The sequence below is a fragment of the Globicephala melas genome, chromosome 2, assembly GCF_963455315.2.
Source record: "Globicephala melas chromosome 2, mGloMel1.2, whole genome shotgun sequence".
NCBI lineage: Eukaryota > Metazoa > Chordata > Mammalia > Artiodactyla > Delphinidae > Globicephala > Globicephala melas.
The window spans coordinates 36801422-36819637 of record NC_083315.2 but is presented as its reverse complement, the minus strand read 5'-3'; the positions used below and the strand labels follow the sequence as shown (position 1 = coordinate 36819637).

Sequence of the window (18216 nt, the reverse complement as noted above, 5' to 3'; positions counted from 1 at the left end):
ACTCTCCCTCCCCACTATGTAGGAGGCTACCAGCACCCCAAGCTGTCCATATACTCCCCTTTTATTTTTATTTATTTATTTAAAAAAATTAATTAGTTTATTTTTGGCTGCGTTGGGTCTTCATTGCTGTGCACGGGCTTTCTCTAGGTGTGGCGAGCAGGGGCTACTCTTTGGTGCAGTGCGTGGGCTTCTCATTGCGGTGGCTTCTCTTGTTGCGGAGTGCAGGCTCTAGGCACGCAGGCTTCAGTAGCTGTGGCATGTGGGCTCAGTAATTGTGGCTCGGAGGCTCTAGAGCGCAGGCTCAGTAGTTGTGGCACACGGGCTTAGTTGCTCCGCAGCATGTGGGATCTTTCCGGACCAGGGCTCAAACCCGTGTCCCCTGCACTGGCAGGCGGATTCTTAACCACTGTGCCACCAGGGAAGTCCCCCCTTTTATTTTTATTTATTGTACTTTTATTTTTACATCATCAAGATTAACGTCTATATCCTGCTCTGTTCTCTAACCATGTTTAAGTCTATACATTGATTCTATTGCAGCTAATCAGCAACATTTGTATTACAACAAGCTTCCTTCCCCACTTAGAACTCATGACTCTTGTGCAACTCTAAGGAGGATGTTCACTGTATTCAGACAAACGGATTATTTTTTTGCATATTTTATTAATTACTCAAAATCATGCAGCAATTTCCTTTGTTTTCTATTTGACCTTGGTTCTCTTTTATAATCTTTCCTTGGGAGTTTCTTTTTTTTTTTAAGATTTTTTTTGCTGTGGGCCTTTTTTTTTTTTTTGTGGTATGTGGACCTCTCACTGTTGTGGCCTCTCCCGTTGCGGAGCACAGGCTCTGGACGTGCAGGCTCAGTGGCCATGGCTCACGGGCCCAGCCGCTCCGCGGCATGTGGGATCTTCCCAGACCGGGGCACAAACCCACGTCCCCTGCATCGGCAGGCAGACTCTCAACCACTGCGCCACCAGGGAAGCCCTGCTGTGGGCCATTTTTAAAGTCTTTATTTAATTTGTTACAATATTGCTTCTGTTTTTTATGTTTCCGTTTTTTGGCCCTGAGACATGTGGGATCTTAGGTCCCCTACCAGGGATTGAACCCGCACCCCCTGCATTGGAAGGCGAAGTCTTAACCACTGGACTGCCTGGGAAGTACCTCCGCAGGAGTTTCTAAGTGCCTTTCTCCTTTTGTTGTTGAGAAGTAACATTTGTGTTCTTTACTGTCATCAATAAAAAAATTCATTTCTTGTTCTTTCTCTATATTGCTTGGGACTTATTTTTCCCGACTTTCTGTTACAATTTGTACAGACTGCTTACTGGACCTGCTGCATAGCTGTGACTCTGGGATTTCTTCTCACTGGACCCATGGGTCAGTTCCTCTGTTTATGGTATACATGATATCACCTTCTTTGCCTTCTAGTCTCCAGGGCTACTGACATTAATCTGATGTCAGTTTGGTTTTGGTTTGCTTTTTCTTTCCAAAGCTTTCTGGAGTATTTCTGAAGGGGTCCAGAACATGCCACAGTGGCATAAAAATTATTTTGAGCAGAAGGTACTTGAATTTCTGAAATCCATCTGCCAAAAAGCAGAGACTCCCAAAAGAACTCAGTTGTCTTAAATCCCCTCCCCAGGAGCAACCAGAGAAAACTGACTCTTATCATTGGAGATGAGAAGTCTCCACACAACACCTAAACAGACACTGTCACAAAAACTGCCATGTCTCCCCGCTATCTTTCTCCTAAGGGCCCATTTATCTTTCCCTCAAATCATTTGTTTCCTCCTAACCCTTCTCCCGCCTCTACTTCCCCTATTAAAACGGTACACCAGCCTCAAATTCTAATTGCCCCTTTGAGTCACATTTTCTATGAACTCCCACACATACGTGATTAAATGTCTTTTCTCTTGCTAATGTCCCCAACAACTAAATATAACAGAGTGGAGAAAAAGTTTTTCTTCCCTAACATCTCGTTACTCTTGGTATTCTTTCTTTTTTTTTTGCGGTATGCAGGCCTCTCACTGTTGTGGCCTCTCCTGTTGCGGAGCACAGGCTCCGGACGCGCAGGCTCAGCGGCCATGGCTCACGGGCCCAGCCACTCCACGGCACGTGGGATCCTCCCAGACTGGGGCAGGAACCCGCATCCCCTGCATCGGCAGGCGGACTCTCAACCACTGCGCCACCAGGGAAGCCCCACTCTTGGTATTCTTAAATTTCATCTTATAAAGCATCTTATTTAGCATTAAGTGGGCATATTTAAGAAAAATTTTGGCCACGCTGCGTGGCTTGTGGGATCTTAGTTCCCTGACCAGGGACTGAACCCAGGCCACAGCAGTGAAAACACTGAATCCTAGCCACTAGACAACCAGGGAACTCCCCAAGTGGGCATTTTAATTAAGGTTTTTTTTCTTGTCCATTCTGGGAAATTTTCTTTTATCATTGGTTTGAGAATTCCCTCTCTCTACTTTCTATTTCAAAATTTTATTTGTCAGATTTTACATCTCCTAAGAATTGATCTATATTTTGTCTCTCACATTTTCCATATAGCCTTTTGCTCAGGTCTTAAGAAAATTTTCTTGACTTTATCTTCCAACCTTTCCACTAAATTTACTTGTGTCAATCATTTAAAATTTTTAACAGCTCTTTCTCTATTTTCTGTAACATTCTATTATTATTTAAGTCTTTATGAAGACACTATCAGGAGTTTCCCCTCCCATATCCCCAAAGCTATTGCTTATTTTCTAAATTATCTCTATCCCCAGGGTCAAATATGCTACTTATTTGGTCTTTCGCTTTTTTCTTTTTGGCTGCACCTCACGGCTCACAGGATCTTAATTCCCAGACCAGGGATCAAACCCTCGCCCCTTGCAGTGGAAGTGGGGAGTCCTAACCACTGGATAGCCAGGGAAGTCCCTTGGTCTTCCTCTTGAATTTTTTTTTTAAAAGATTATTTATTTATTTATTTATGGCTGCATCAGTTCTTAGTTACAGTGCATGGGCTCTTCGTTCAGTGTACGGGTTTCTCTCTACTTGTGGCATGTGGGCTCAGTAGCTGTGGTGCGTGGGCTTGGCTGCCCCGCAGCATGTGGGATCTTAGTTCCCTGACCAGGGATTGAACTGGCGTCCCATGCATTGCAATATGGATTCTTAACCACTGGACCACCAGGGAAGTCCCCTTGATTGTCTATTTATATTTAGTCTTTAGGAACCAGGTTAAACTTTTTAGGTGGATTTCTTGTTATTTTATATCTAGGTCTATTTCCCCTCAAATTCCTCCCCTGAATGGGGATATCTAGTTACCAGGTTTGCTTTAGGGTAAGTGGGCTGGGTGGCCCCCAAATGCCACTTAGGGGTGCTGGCTCCCAGCTCAGCTGTCTCTCTACTCCTCAAGCAGTTTATCTTTGTTCTAGAATCAACTGCAGGCTGCTATTCCGTGCAGTTCTTTTGTGAGCAGACTTTCTTTTAACCGTCCCCTCCTATTTTTGGCTCCTCTGCTTTTACTCCCAGCCCCCAGGCCTCTGAGCTTCCAAGTCTGAGCCAGCCTGGTGATAATGGGGTTCTACCTGGTTGACAGCCCCTCTGCTGTAACTTTCTCTACATTTATTGTGCATTGTGATTTACTGCATTTCATTCCATTTTTCAATATGCTTCCATCCATTTCGTCAAAGATTTTTAAAACCTCTAATCTGATGATGGTCTCTTTCTGGTTTTCTATGCTGTTATGGATTTAATCCTCATTTTATTTCCTTGCTACTATTTTAATGGGGCCTCAAGTGAAAAAAGAAGACAGATACTTATGCTCACGCTGCCATCCCGAACTGGAAGTCAGTCAATGGGTAATTCTCCAGGGAAGTTATATTCTATTCACTCAGATGAAATTGTATAAACTTTATTATTTTCTTTTTTGTTTGTGGAAACTCATCTTAGTGACTTACATAAATTCTATAAAAATAATTGGTAATAATTCATAAAAACTGATTTTCTTTTGTTACTCAAAAAGGTTTTATTCTAAAACTCTTAGCTTCTATAAGAATACAGAAGAGATTTTTTCTATGTACTTGTAATGAATTCTTTAGAGGTTCAACTTTTTTTTTTTTTTTTGGCTGTGCCATGCAGCTTGTGGGATCTTAGTTCCCTGACCAGGGACTGAACCTGTGCCCCCTGCAGTGGAAGTGCAGAGTCCTAATCATTGGACCACTAGGGAATTCCCTAAATGTTCCATTTTAATCGATGTAACTCAAACAATAAAACAGATGACTTACCCAAGAAAATGTCGACCAGCATATTCATAGTAAATCTCCCAGAAGGACCTACATGTTTTATATTTCTTGTTCCTTGTGATGAACTGTGTTCTTGAACAAATCTTACAATATTTTTTACATCATCAGTCACATCTCTTGTCTTATAATCCTATGAATAAAAAGAGATTACCTTTTGCTATAATTAAGATACCGATACCTAGATCGCTAGGATTTAATACTAACTGTAACAGTCCCATAATAAACCATTTCCAGACTAAAACCAAGACCAAAAACCAAGGAAGTTTCAAATGTTCATTCTTTTTTAAGTTCTTATATTAACCTTATGTCTAGAATAATTAGCACTCTACTATATCTATTTCATTTCTGTTTCACAGACAGTTACCTGAGAGCACTCTGTGGGTAGAAATATTCTTTTTCTTTCAAAACCCTTCATACCTCTTTTGGTCACTTACTGGATGGTGACCTTTAGGGATGAAAAACATTGTCCAACCATGCAGATGTGAGTTCTGATCTCTTTTGGGTCTTTGGTGCCACAGTCAATCCTTTTTATCATCTCCGGTCAGTTCTTTTTCTCATTCCCCTCAGTTGTCTCCAAACTCTGCCTACCATTACTATGTGGTCTTTTGCTATTGTCTATCCTAGTTCTCTAACCCAATACTAAGCACCTGCTGTTCTCAAAAGCTGCATCGTGCTTCTGTGCCTCTGTGTATGTAGTTCCTCTACCTTCGAATCCTTGTTCATCCACCACAGTCCTGAAGACAAATAGGTTTCTTGTCCTATACTAACAACTGGTAGTGATTCTGAGGCTCTATCTGGCATCATCATGAAAGAGTGCCCCATCACTCTCTCCAACATCATTCCTGCCTTAATTCTTGGTGACTAGTGTACAGAGATGATCCTCCCACACCTTGGCCTTTGGCAACTTTATCTCCTATACTCCAGTGATCCTGTCCTCCACATATGTCAGCCCCTCACTCCCATGCTCACACCCACTACCTAGCCTTACTAGTATCAGCAACCCTTTTGTTCTCCGACCGCTACCTCCTGCCTTTCTAACTCACGCCATCTAGTTTCTGACTCCAGCAATCCACTGGGACAGCCTATCCATTGATCCTCGTCCTCAGATGTTCAGCTTCAACTCCAGAGCCGATCAATTATAACATAACCTTTCATATACCTTCAACTCCCCGGCCCTTGGGTCACACTGTTTGACAAAACACACGAGATCCAGTTCTCCACCATTCCATGCCTATAGCTGTGTAGCTGAACTTGGCAGGAGAAACACACACAACTATGCTGACTGTTTTCCCTTTCAGTACAGGGCCACAAACCTCAAGTGGATCTTTAACGCTGCCAAGTAATCGATGATACATGCTTAGTCTCTCTCTCCCCCATTCTCTTAGAATAGGAGTCAGCAAATTACGGCCCATGAGCTGTATACCTGTTTTTGTAAATCAAATTTTATTGGAACACAACTATGGAAAAATCGGTGTATTTATTGTAATTTATGTCTGCTTTTGGGCTAAAATAGCAGAATTGAGTAGTTGTGACAGAGACTGCCCCCAAAGCCTGAAATGCTGGGTTGGCCAAAAAGTTCGTTTGGGTTTTTCCAAATAAGATCTTACGGAAACCCGAATGAACTTTTTGGCCAAGTCAATATTTACCACCCTCTGGCCCTTTAAGATAAAGTTTGCTGACCCCGGCTTAGATGACAATTTCACACTTTCTCCTTTCTCTTCAATCCCCACTCTTGTCCTGTCAGCTGACTACCTTGCTTCCTACTTTGCTGAGGAAACAAACAATCAGAAGAGAGCTTTCAAAACTTCCTTCACTACATCCATCCCCAGTACCTGCCCCACATTTTCTCTTCTTTCTTGCTGTTATTATAGACGAACTATCCAAGCTCCTGTCTAAGCCAGTCTTTGTCCTTCTGCACTAGCTCCCAAGCCCCCTTGCTTACTCAGGGACACCGCTTCAGCAATTCTTCCCTCTCCTCACACATCAATTTCCATCCTCCGTAGGTACGTTCCTATCAGCACACAAATATATTTCTCCTGTCTCTTCTTGACTCCACTTCCCCTGGCAGCTACGGTTTCATTTCTCTGTTCATCCTTGAAGCAAAACTTGAAAGAATTCTCCATATGCACTGCCTCCAATTTTGCCCCTCTCCACTGAAACTGGTCAAGTCCAGGTCCCATATTTCCACGGTGCTAAACCCAACGGTGACGTCTCGGTCCTTATAGTACTTGGCTCGGCAGCAGCAGGTGACTAGGGAGCGCTCCCTCCTCCCTGATGCACTCCTACGCTTAGTTGCCTTGGTCTTCCTCCTACCTCACTTGTTCTATTTCCTGGTCTCCTTTCCTAGTTCTTCCTCTTCTCCTCAACCTCTTCAAGTCTCAGGGCTCAGTCTTTGGTTTTCTTCTCTTCTGTCTATAAACTTATACCAGTGAAGATTTCATCTGCTTTCATGACTTCAAATTCAACTATATGTCAACCACTCCCAGAGTTATGGTATCACCAGCCTCTCTTCAGTTTGCTGGATCCAAGACATATCTAACTCACTACACCCCAGACCAAACCCCTGATCTTCCCTGCCAGTCTTCCCCAAATGTCTCGGTTGAGGGCTGCTCCACTCTTCCAGTTTCTCAGCCCTCCAGGCACCATTCTGGCCGGCCTCCCCTCACCCCCTGGGCAGGCACTACCCCTCAAAGGCACAGGCACGCCCCCTACCTCAGGGCCTCTGGTCTTGGCTTTAGCCAAGAACATCCGTATTTGAGAGCTGCTCAGCTAACTCCTTTCTTCAAGTCTTCGCTCAGGTCTCATCTTTGCAGTAAGACTTCCCTGGGCCACTGCATCCTGCACCCCATTCATCATTCCTGACTCCTTACACTGCTGTACTTTTCATCAAAGTTCTTTCCTCTTAACATGTACTTATAACGTAGAGTCCTTATTCAGCCTCCCTCTGCTAGAATGTAAGCTCCACAAGAGTAGGGATCTTTATATTTTGTTCAGTGATGTATCCCAAACTCCTAGAACATTGCCTATCACAGAGCAGGCATTCAACAAATATTTGTTGAATGAGTGAACCGATTAGCAATGTCTACAGAGTGGGGTGTGGTGGGTTGAGATGGCCATAAATCCACAGATTCCACCCCAAGAGAGAGTAAATCACCCTCTGCTTGGCTAGCGCTGCCTACGGTATCACAGTGATATGAACACATACATGTCTGTCTCCCCTCCTGTCTGTGAATTGGCTATATCATGTTCATATGTGAATCCCCAGCATCTTGCACAGATATTTCAAATAATATATCAACTGTGAAAATGCTCTGTAGGGGGCTTCCCTGGTGGTGCAGTGGTTGAGAGTCCGCCTGCCGATGCAGGGGACACGGGTTCGTGCCCCGGTCCGGGAAGATCCCACGTGCCGCGGAGCGGCTAGGCCCATGAGCTATGGCTGCTGAGCCTGCGCGTCCAGAGCCTGTGCTCCATCCACAATGGGAGAGGCCACAACAGTGAGAGGTCCGCATACCACAAAAAAAAAAAAAAAAAAAAAAAAAGCTCTGTAAACTGTGAAGTACAGTAGACATTAAAACATAGAATTACCATGATAGGTACAATACAGTACCTAACGACTGAACTTAACAACCTCCCAAAGTTATTTTTAGGACAGATGATAGCAAACGCATCCTGAAGCTATTGCCCTTACTCTTTACAGTTTTTTAAAAACCAGTTTACAGAGTAATCTAATTGATCTGAATTCAAACACATAGTACACTAGTTACAACCCTTTTGAGAATGAAGATGTTTAAATACAGAGTTGAATGTAAAATATTCTACCTGCCCATGTTGGATCTTTTTGGGTATTTACAGATTAATGATATTTCTTAAATATCCTATAACCACCAAAACAGGTCCAGTATATATATATATATATATATATATATATATATATTTTGCGGTACGCGGGCCTCTTACCGCTGTGGCCTCCCTTGTTGCGGAGCACAGGCTCCGGACGCGCAGGCCCAGCGGCCATGGCTCACGGGCCCAGCCGCTCCGCGGCATGTGGGATCCTCCCGGATCAGGGCACGAACCCGCATCCCCTGCATCGGCAGGCGAACTCTCAACCACTGTGCCACCAGGGAAGCCCCAGTATATATTTTTAACAGGCTTCTAGTTCTACGGATACTCCACAGAAATACTATTAAAATGTTTCTATTCCCAATTAACACGGGGAGGAAGCCATCATCCCCTTGTTAAAATCCCTAGGGCCCACTTACTGCAATCTAACTTGTATCTAACTTTTCTAAATTAAGAGAAGAAAAAAAAAAACTTGGCAAGTTCCTCATCACAAAGAATTTAAAACTTTCTTATTTTACCTTTGTTTTACAGCAATTATCACAAGAAACATCTGGGTATTTCTTACAAAAATAAGGATTAAATCCCTTTTCGCCAAAGTAAGCCAAAAGCTGTATTCTCCTGCATTCGGTTATATTTTCACAGTAATGTACCATACTATACAAATTATTGAAGTGAGTCTCTTTCGTATGATGGTTTCCATCTTTTTCCACTAAAAGAGATGAAGAACACAGTAAACATACTTATTAGAGTAGAAAAATAGAAAAGAATATCACAGAAATATTTAGAATAGGTTCATATAACTTTAAATATTAAATGAAATAAAATTATTCATAGCACTATATATCAACATGACATGAAGCTATATGATAATTAACTGAATATTTATGTTCATCTTCAAGATTGCAGTTTTGCAGGAATAAACATAGGTTGTCAGGAGTAGCTGAAAAAATTTTGCAGCTCTTCATTATTCCCAACGATAAATATCTGAATTATATTTACTATATTTATCAGACAAGGAGGTACTGAACCCAGCATCCAAAGCAAGCAGAGCATGGAGCCACGGCAGTGGGCTGTGCATCTCCCTGAGTATCTGGGATCAAAGTGGTTAAGCCAGTGGTTCTGAAACTATGTACCAAGGACCCCCCAGGGCTGGGGCGGGTGCTGCAATGAATTCACAGGGGTGCTGGCAGGTGTTTTAAATTTAAGAGAAACACAGCAATACCTGACATCTGTTGAACACCACACAAGCAACTAGTTGGAGGTAGTTTATGATGTGCTACTTTCCTTCTAATGACATTGTGAAGCTGAAATTTTGGCAGTTGCTATGATAAAAATAAGTACCTCCAAAAAATCAATGTGAAACAGGAAATGAGGGTGGCAGTGTCCAATCTGATTCCAAGGTCTGAGAACCACATGTACATACTTTTCATTTGTAAGCAATTGTTGTTAGTTAAAAATGAAATAAAAATTTTTTTTTCTGGTTTATGAGTATTACTTTTTTCAAATGGTTGCTAAGTGTTTAGCATTTAAATACTTACTAAATTATTTGGACCTAACTTAATATAGGTTCTGCTTAAAAACACAAATGGACACACTAAGTTTAAAAGTTTCATTTTTGCACTGAGAATTATCTTGGTATAGTGCAAGGGACATGGAATTTGCAATCAGATGAACCTGGATTCCATCAGGGCTCTGCCACTTACCTAGCTCTGTATCTCATTTTCCTCTTCCGTAAAACGAGGAGAATAATAGTAGTATCTTTTAGGGTTGTTGTGAAGATTAAATGAAGTGATATACATAAAGGATTTAAGACAGCAGCATATAGTAAGTGGTAAGGAAACTTTATCATCATTATCACTACCCTTCCCCTTACCGCTGCGGCTGCTCTTGGGGGCAAGTTACAAAACCTTTCTGAAGCTCACTTTTCTCATGGGACTACCTCAAAAACTAGTGGTTACAAGCAAATAAGGTGAACATTACTTGGCACAGAGCTTGGTAAGTGCCATTTCCCGTGCTCAGTATCTCTACCAGAGTTCATTCAAAAGTGGTCTCAAAACAGGCAATTTTACTTATTTATCTATTAGAAGGGGACTGGTTCAATAAACATGGAATACCATACTATGGAACTCTATGTAGTCAAGCTATGTGTACTAGTTGGAGTCATAATTACACCCTAGTGTTGACTGGAAAAAAAATCAGGTCAACATATACATATTAAAAAAGCACATTTATATAATAACTATAAATAGAGTATAACCTTTAAAAATTGTGAATCACTACACTGTACACCTGAAACTTATATAATACTGTAAATCAACTACATCTTAGGGGAAAAAAAAGCACATATAATGGAATCGCATTTATATTGTAAAAAACCCTGCATTTGGGAAAGGTAAATATCAAATATAAGATATTGCCTAACTCCAATGAAGAGGTAAAGGGATGAGATAGGAGAGGGCTATGTAGGGGTTTTATTTCCTAACCTGGACGGTGGTACGTGACAGTTCATTATTTTTTTCCGTTTTACCTTTCTGCATGCTTGAAATTTGTTATATACCAGGATGCATGCAGAAATTGGGCCTGGAAGGATACAAAGGAAATCAGTAACTGGAGTTATTTCTTAGGGCAGGACTGCATATGAGGCATGATTTGGAAATTTTTCAGTCCTCAACACATCTGTATCATTTGAATTTTACATAACAAGCATGTAATACTTTTATCATAAACATGAATTAAAATAAAACTTCCATGTCTATCTAAGTGCCTCTATTTTAAGGAAAACTGGACCCAAAACACCACAACTGCAGGGACAGATGACAAAAACGAGACCGAGGACGACAGCATGTGTCCCCAATGGAGCTCAGCTTACTTAGTATAAGCCTCTTCAGTCTGGTCACATCGTGGTAGGTATAGAAGAGCAGGCAGTGAGAGATTTCCCCATCTCTTCCAGCTCTGCCAGATTCTTGGTAGTAACCCTCCACGGATTTAGGGAGGGATGCATGGATCACAAATCGCACATCAGGTTTGTCAATCCCCATTCCAAATGCAATCGTCGCACAGATAACCTGATGTAAAAGCAAAAGCCTATTAGGCTCATAATGCATTTAAAGGAACATTTTTTAAATCAATCAATCAATTAATTTTTGGCTGCATTAGGTCTTCGTTGCTGCGCGCGGGCTTCTTTAGTTGCATTGAGCGGGGGCTACTCTTCGTTGTGGTGTGTGGGCTTCTCTTGTTGCGGAGCACGGGCTCTAGGCACACGGGCTTCAGTAGTTGTGGCTCACGGGCTCTAGAGCACAGGCTCAGTAGTTGTGGCGCATGGGCTTAGTTCCTCCGCAGCATGTGGGATCTTCCCAGATCAGGGCTCAAACCCATGTCCCCTGCACTGGCAGGCGGATTCTTAACCACTGCGCCACCAGGGAAGCCCTAAAGGAACATTTTAATAATAGATGCTTCTAGAAGCTTTATCTTCTATCTTACTTTAAAATGTACTCTATATAAGAGTCTAATATCTTAACTTGGTTCCATTATTTAGCATGACTAATATGAGATTTTCATATTGATAATTTGCAGTTCTATTCAGACCCAAGAAAGTAAAGAGAAGCTTGGTGTGGCAGGCACTTGCTTGTGTGATTTGGGGCTATCACCAAGGGAGCCAGGATCAGCAGCAGTCGCCTCCTGATGTGTTACCACTGTTTGCTTGCGTATGTTTTTTTTTGTTTTTTTTTGTGCGATATGCGGGCCTCCCACCACTGCGGCCTTCTCCGCCGCGGAGCACAGGCTCCGGACGTGCAGGCTCAGTGTCCATGGCTCACGGGCCCAGCCGCTCCACGGCATGTGGGATCCTCCCGGACCGGGGCATGAACCCGTGTCCCCTGCACCGGCAGGCCGACTCCCAACCACTGCGCCACCAGGGAAGCCCTCTCGTATGTTTTTGATATGGAGGTGTGGGGGTGTGGCTCACCCAGCCATGATACCCCTGTTGCCTCGGTAACTGTGTTTCTCAGGAGCTCTGGTTGTTCCCAGGGCTTGGGCTTTTAGAGGTCACTGCTGCTAGATTTTCCAATGACTCAGGAACAGTGGCGTTCTCACCTGCTCCAGGTGAGAACTTACTATCCGTTTTTCCAGTGGTAGCAAGTGATCACACACTAGCTCCTTTTATTCATCAGCTAATTTCAGAGTCAAAACTTGTGAAAACTGTATTGGAACTCGTGGGCAAAAGTCTGAGAGTTGCTTATACTAGGGTAAAAAAAAAAAGGCTGGAGACCGTGGATCTTGGTCTATGCAAATTACTCAGTGGAAGCAAGGTGATAGGTAAATTTCAGGAGCTTGATATATCAGTTTTTAGTAAAAAATCTCTTTCAAGCCTATCCATTTCAGTGGCAAATTTAGGACCTATAACCCAGCCAAAAATATTATATCTCCAGGCAAAATTACATTATACAAATAAAGCTGCAATGCTTTTTTTACCACCTAAAAAAATGAATTGCTACTTCAAAAATAGTATTTCAAAAGCAACTGGACGATCTGGCAGCCAGACTGAGGCTAATGACATGATTTCAGTAACTGTAAGTACCACAGCTAGGAGCTGCACGCCATGGATGGCAGACGGCGGGTGCTCATCAACGCTGGAGATGCTGGTGGCCTGTACTTTAGGTCAGCCATCTGTCTAAATTTATGGCACTGCTATCAAAGGCAAATCTCCTTGGGAAGAGAAAGTCTACTGTAGTCTCTAGAGGTGGGAGAGCAGGTAGAGAGGCTGTAAAGCAAGGTGTGTCAGCCCACAGGCGCACAGGTTTCCAAGAAGCCTGGGTGCATCTCCCAACGTCGGGTGAGCACAGGGCTGTGAGGGAGGCTGCAGGCTCATGAGGTGACTATGATACCAATGCCTTCTGAGACGCTTTACTTCTTATAACTGGGAACACTGGCTTTGTGGAGTTGTTAATTCCTTCTTTATTTCTGTGTTGCTTTTAAAACTTCAGGCTAGGGACTTCCCTGGTGGCACAGTGGTTAAGAACCCGCCTGTCTACGCAGCCCTGGTCCGGGAAGATCCCACATGCTGCAGAGCAACTAAGCCCGTGCGCCACAACTACTGAGCCCATGTGCCACAACTATTGAAGCCTGCACTCTCAACCACTGTGCCACCAGGGAAGCCCAATCATCAGTGTTATTTTTAATAGTAAATAGCTTAAATGTCCTGAGAGCACGATTCGTTACATTATGGTACATCCCTGCCATTAAAAAATGGTTTATGAAGAAATTTTTAATGATATGAAAATGTTCGAATGTTAATAATGGATAAATGTAGGGGAAAATATAATTCAAAAGTGTGTAATCTCGGGCTTCCCTGGTGGCGCAGTGGTTAAGAATCCGCCTGCCAATGCAGGGGACACGGGTTTGTGCCCCGGTCTGGGAAGATCCCACATGCCGCAGAGCGGCTGGGCCCGTGAGCCATGGCCGCTGAGCCTGCGCGTCCGGAGCCTGTGCTCCACAACGGGAGAGGCCACAACAGTGAGAGGCCCACATACCGCAAAAAAACAAAAACAAAAACAAAACACTGATGTAAACTCCACACCCATGTTTCAGATTTGAGGCTCTTAAATATGGTCTACCACATTGTTTTCCAGAAAGGCTCTCACGAGTACTACAGGAAATCGTCTCTGACAACACTGTCCCCGACAGTTAATAAAAGTTTGCTAACACAAGAGATAAACATGATCTCACTGTTTTAAATTTTAATTCCTTTGATTATTAGCAAAATTGCACTTAAAAAATTTGTATTTAGCCCTCTGTAGTTCCTCCTTTCCAACAGTTTCTTGATAGTCTTGAGTAATTTACTATTTGAGAAATGTTTTTCTTCTCACATTTTTACAAGCTCTTCATTATGTTTTATTTGAGGAAGCTATAGTTCCCATTTTGCTGTTGCCTTTAATTTTTTTCTACAGATATAGAAGTGTTTAGTTGTTTAGGTTTTTAATCATTTCTAGCAATTACTTCCTTTTGAGCTGTTTTTAAGCTTAGGTTCTCTTTCACTCAGCGTGCATACATTTAAAAATATCTGTACCTTTATTTACCTATAATAAACTTTGATATGAGGACTCAGAACAACTCTCCCCATCAGGTAACCAGTACGACTAGTTGAAAAATCTTCCTTTCCTAATTAATTTTGAATGCCTTCCTTATCATATATTGTTTTTACCTGTTTTCCAGTCTATTTCTGGATTTCTGTTCCATTGATCTTTAATGTATTGCAAAGCCAGTGTTCGTGTGTTATTATTTTCTTGCCAAATTCTTTTGGTTATTTTCACTTGAATATTCTTCCAGGCAAACTTTGGGAAAAGTTTATCAAAGGAAGAAAACACTGCAATTTTGATTAGCTACATATTAATTTGGGAAGAATGCCTTCTAGTTATGTCAGTGAACATAAACCAGTATTTTACATATCTGAAAAAGCCTTTCTATTGTTTCCGACATAAATGACAATGAGCTGGCGTGAAACTCTTAAGTCCCAGCCTTTCCTCTTCTGATTCTGGAGATAGTTCGCTTCTGTTTTTTTAATTTAGTGTAACTGTCTCAGGCATGTCTATTACTCGTTCTTTTTTTTAAATTTTATTTATTGATTGATTGATTTTGGGCTGCATTGGGTCTTCGTTGCCGTGTGCAGGCTTTCTCTAGTTGCAGCGAGTGAGGTCTACATTTCATAGCGGTGCGTGGGTTTCTCATTGCAGTGGCTTCTCTTGTTGTGGAGCATGGGCTCTAGCACGCGGGCTTCAGTAGTTGCAGCACGTGGGCTCAGCAGTTATGGCTCGCGGGCTCTAGAGCGCAGGCTTGCTCTTTGTGGTGCACGGGCTTAGTTGGTCCGCGGCATGTGGGATATTCCCGGACCAGGGATTGAACCCGTGTCCCCTGCATTGGCAGGCGGACTCTTAAGCACTGCGCCACCAGGGAAGTCCCTCTCGTTCTTTGTTGAGTAACCTATTTTTTTATCTTCATGAATACAATTTCTTATAACTGTAAATCAAGCAAAATGTTCTGAACTATGTCTACATGTAAGTTATTCCCCAGTGATCTTGAGATAACTCTTAAATTTGTTACATATTTGTTATGTATTTATTTATAATACCTTTGACTACTCTATTGATCTCAACTATCTCTATTTCTTTTTTGGGTATACTTACTATTCTTAGGCTGAACCCCTACTCTCCCAGCTACCAATAATTTTTTTGTTTTTTTCTGTTCAATTTTCATATGTTTTTTTTCCCTTCACATTCTCAAGTTATTCACTACATCACTGATTCAAACGTCTGCATTGAATTGAACCATTTGTGTCTTGATATTTAATTCTATTTGTTTTATTTTTCTTGTATTTTCTTATCTGGATAAACTGACTTTATTTATCCCTTCATCTCAGCCTCTTCACAACATCTTCTTATGGCAAACTGTTTCTAGTTCATATAAGTCAAGTCTTCTTAAATCTTTCTGAGGATATTAAGCTGATATCCTCTAAGATTTCCTTTTGTTTTCCCTCAGGAAATAATTTTGGGAGATACTTTTCCTTCTGAATCTTCACAGTAATGATTTCTTTTTTTTGTGAGCTGAAAACTTCATAGGCTACAAAAAAATTATTAGTCATTCTCCTCAAATTCATCCTTGTATGTAGAGAGATCTATCCAAGTTTCATATTTGCCACAGTATGGGATGCCCTAGAATGTTCTTGCTTCCTTCTTGATCTACTTGGGTGATAAATTTATCCTCTCAGAAGTAGATGCTCAACATCATTAGTTATTAGGGAATGCAAACAAAAATCACAACGAGATACCACTTTATATACACTAGGATGGATATAGTAAAAAAAAAGACAATGATAAGTGTTGGTGAGATGGAGACATGGGAACCTCATACATTGCTGGTAGGAATGCAGAATTTTGCAGCTGCTTTGCAAAACAGTTTGGCAGTTCCTCAAAAAGTTAAACAGAGTTTCCATATGACTGAGCAATTCCAATCTTACATCTACCCAAGAGAACTGAAAACATGTTCACACAAAAACCTGTACAGAAATGTTCACAGACGCATTATTCACAATAGTCAAAAAGTGGATACAGGGACTTCCCTGGTGGCGCAGTGGTTAAGAATCTGCCTGCCAATGCAGGGGACACGGGTTCGAGCCCTGGTCTGGGAAGATCCCACATGCTGCAGAGCAACTAAGCCAGTGTGCCACAACTACTGAGCCTGCGCTCTAGAGCCCGCGAGCCACAGCTACTGAACCCGCGCGCCTAGAGCCTGTGCTCCACGGCAAGAGAAGCCCCCGCAATAAGAAGCCCGTGCACCGCAATGAAGAGTAGCCCCCGCTCGCTGCAACTAGAGAAAGCCCGCACGCAGCAACAAAGACCCAATGCAGCCAAAAAAGAAAAAAGGAAAAAAAAGTGGATACAACCCAAATGTCTACCAACTGATGAATGGATAACAAACTGTGGTACTTCCATACAATGGAATATTATCCAGCCACAAAAAGGAGTGACGTACTGATACATGCTACAATATGGATAAATCTTGAAAACATGCTAAGTAAGAGAAATCAGTCACAGAAGAACACATATTGTATGATTCCATTTATATGAAATGTCCAGAATAGGAAACTCTATAGAGACAGATTAGTAGTAGTTAATAGATTAGTGGTTGCCAAGGACCGGGTGTTAGGGGAGTGAGGAGTGACTGCTAGTAGATATGGGGTTTCTTTCTGGGATCATGAAATGTTCTGGCATCAGACAGTGGTGACAGTTGCATGACCTTGTGAATGTACTAAACTCCACTGACTTGTAAACTTTGGAAGGGGGAATTGTATGGTATGTGAATTACATCTCAATAAAAAGTTTTTTTGATTTAAGAAAGAAAAAGTGGTTTCCCTGGTGGCGCAGTGGTTAAGAATCCACCTGCCAGTGCAGGGGACATGGGTTCGAGCCCTAGTCCAGGAAGATCCCACATGCCGCGGAGCAACTAAGCCCGTGTGCCATAACTACTGAGCCTGCATTCTACAGCCCGCGAGCCATGACTACTGAGCCTGTGTACCACAACTACTGAGCCCACGTGCCACAACTACTGAAGCCCGTGCGCCTAGAGCCCATGCTCCACAACAAGAGAAGCCACCCCAGTGAGAAGCCCGAGCACTGCAACGAAGAGTAGTCTCTGCTCACCACAACTAGAGAAAGCCTGCATGCAGCAATGAAGACCCAATGCAGCCAAAAACAAACAAATAAATAAAATAAATTTTAAAAAAAGAAAGAAAAAGCAATTTTAGATGTCTCAAAAAACATCAGTTTTTAAATCTGCCTTATTTTGATGTTTACTACCTTTAAGGTGAAAACAATTTTCATCCTACATGTACAAGGTGGCTTATGTACTATAAAATATTGTTTCCTTTGTTTATTTTTAAAAATGTTACCTGGCAGCCATCCTGATTAATCCACTTGTGCTGTACTTCATCTCTGGCAGAGTCACTGAGGCCAGCATGATACGCCAGAGCAGCGAGACCACCTTTCTGTAATGTGGCAGCCACTGTGTCACATTCTCGCCTGGAAAGGCAGTAAATTATCCCTGAGTCATCTGCCAAGAAACCAAACAGTATTGTGAAACGAGGACTTTTAACATAAATAACACAACCTACATTATGTTCTCAGAAATATCTGAATTGTAAACAGAGGTATAGTTTTCTCCATAGTTTTCTTACAGCAGAGGAAAACAACATAGGTAGAATAAGTCAAGCAACGGATCACGTGCACTGGAAATGACAAGATTTAACCTTTAATCCTGTCCCTCCAAATAACTCCTTAGGTAGACCTGGAGGAACCCTGGGCTCTGTTTCACACTTGCTATAAAATGGAAAGGCACTCTTCACGAACTGTAGAAAGCATATGGCAATACCTATCAAGAGCCTTAGAAATGCTCCTATTTTTTTTTTTTTTTTTTTTGCGGTACGCGGGCTTCTCACTGCTGTGGCCTCTCCTGTTGCGGAGTACAGGCTCCGGACGCGCAGGCTCAGCGGCCATGGCTCACAGGCCTAGCCGCTCTGTGGCATGTGGGATCTTCCCTGACCAGGGCACGA

At 42.3% G+C, this 18216-nt stretch overlaps 1 protein-coding gene across 3 annotated transcripts in view; it reads right to left on the bottom strand.

The window, feature by feature from the left end:
- Window positions 1-18216, bottom strand: part of BLM (BLM RecQ like helicase) — an 86871-nt gene that overhangs the window by 13655 nt on the left and 55000 nt on the right. For all 3 annotated transcript variants that reach the window (XM_060293815.2, XM_030878569.3, XM_060293816.1), the window contains 4 exons: window positions 17557-17717; window positions 10987-11182; window positions 8636-8826; window positions 4260-4407 (listed from right to left, as the gene is read on the bottom strand). In XM_060293815.2, the coding sequence (XP_060149798.1) occupies window positions 4260-4407; window positions 8636-8826; window positions 10987-11182; window positions 17557-17717 (696 nt within the window). The remainder of the gene's footprint in view (window positions 1-4259; window positions 4408-8635; window positions 8827-10986; window positions 11183-17556; window positions 17718-18216) is intronic.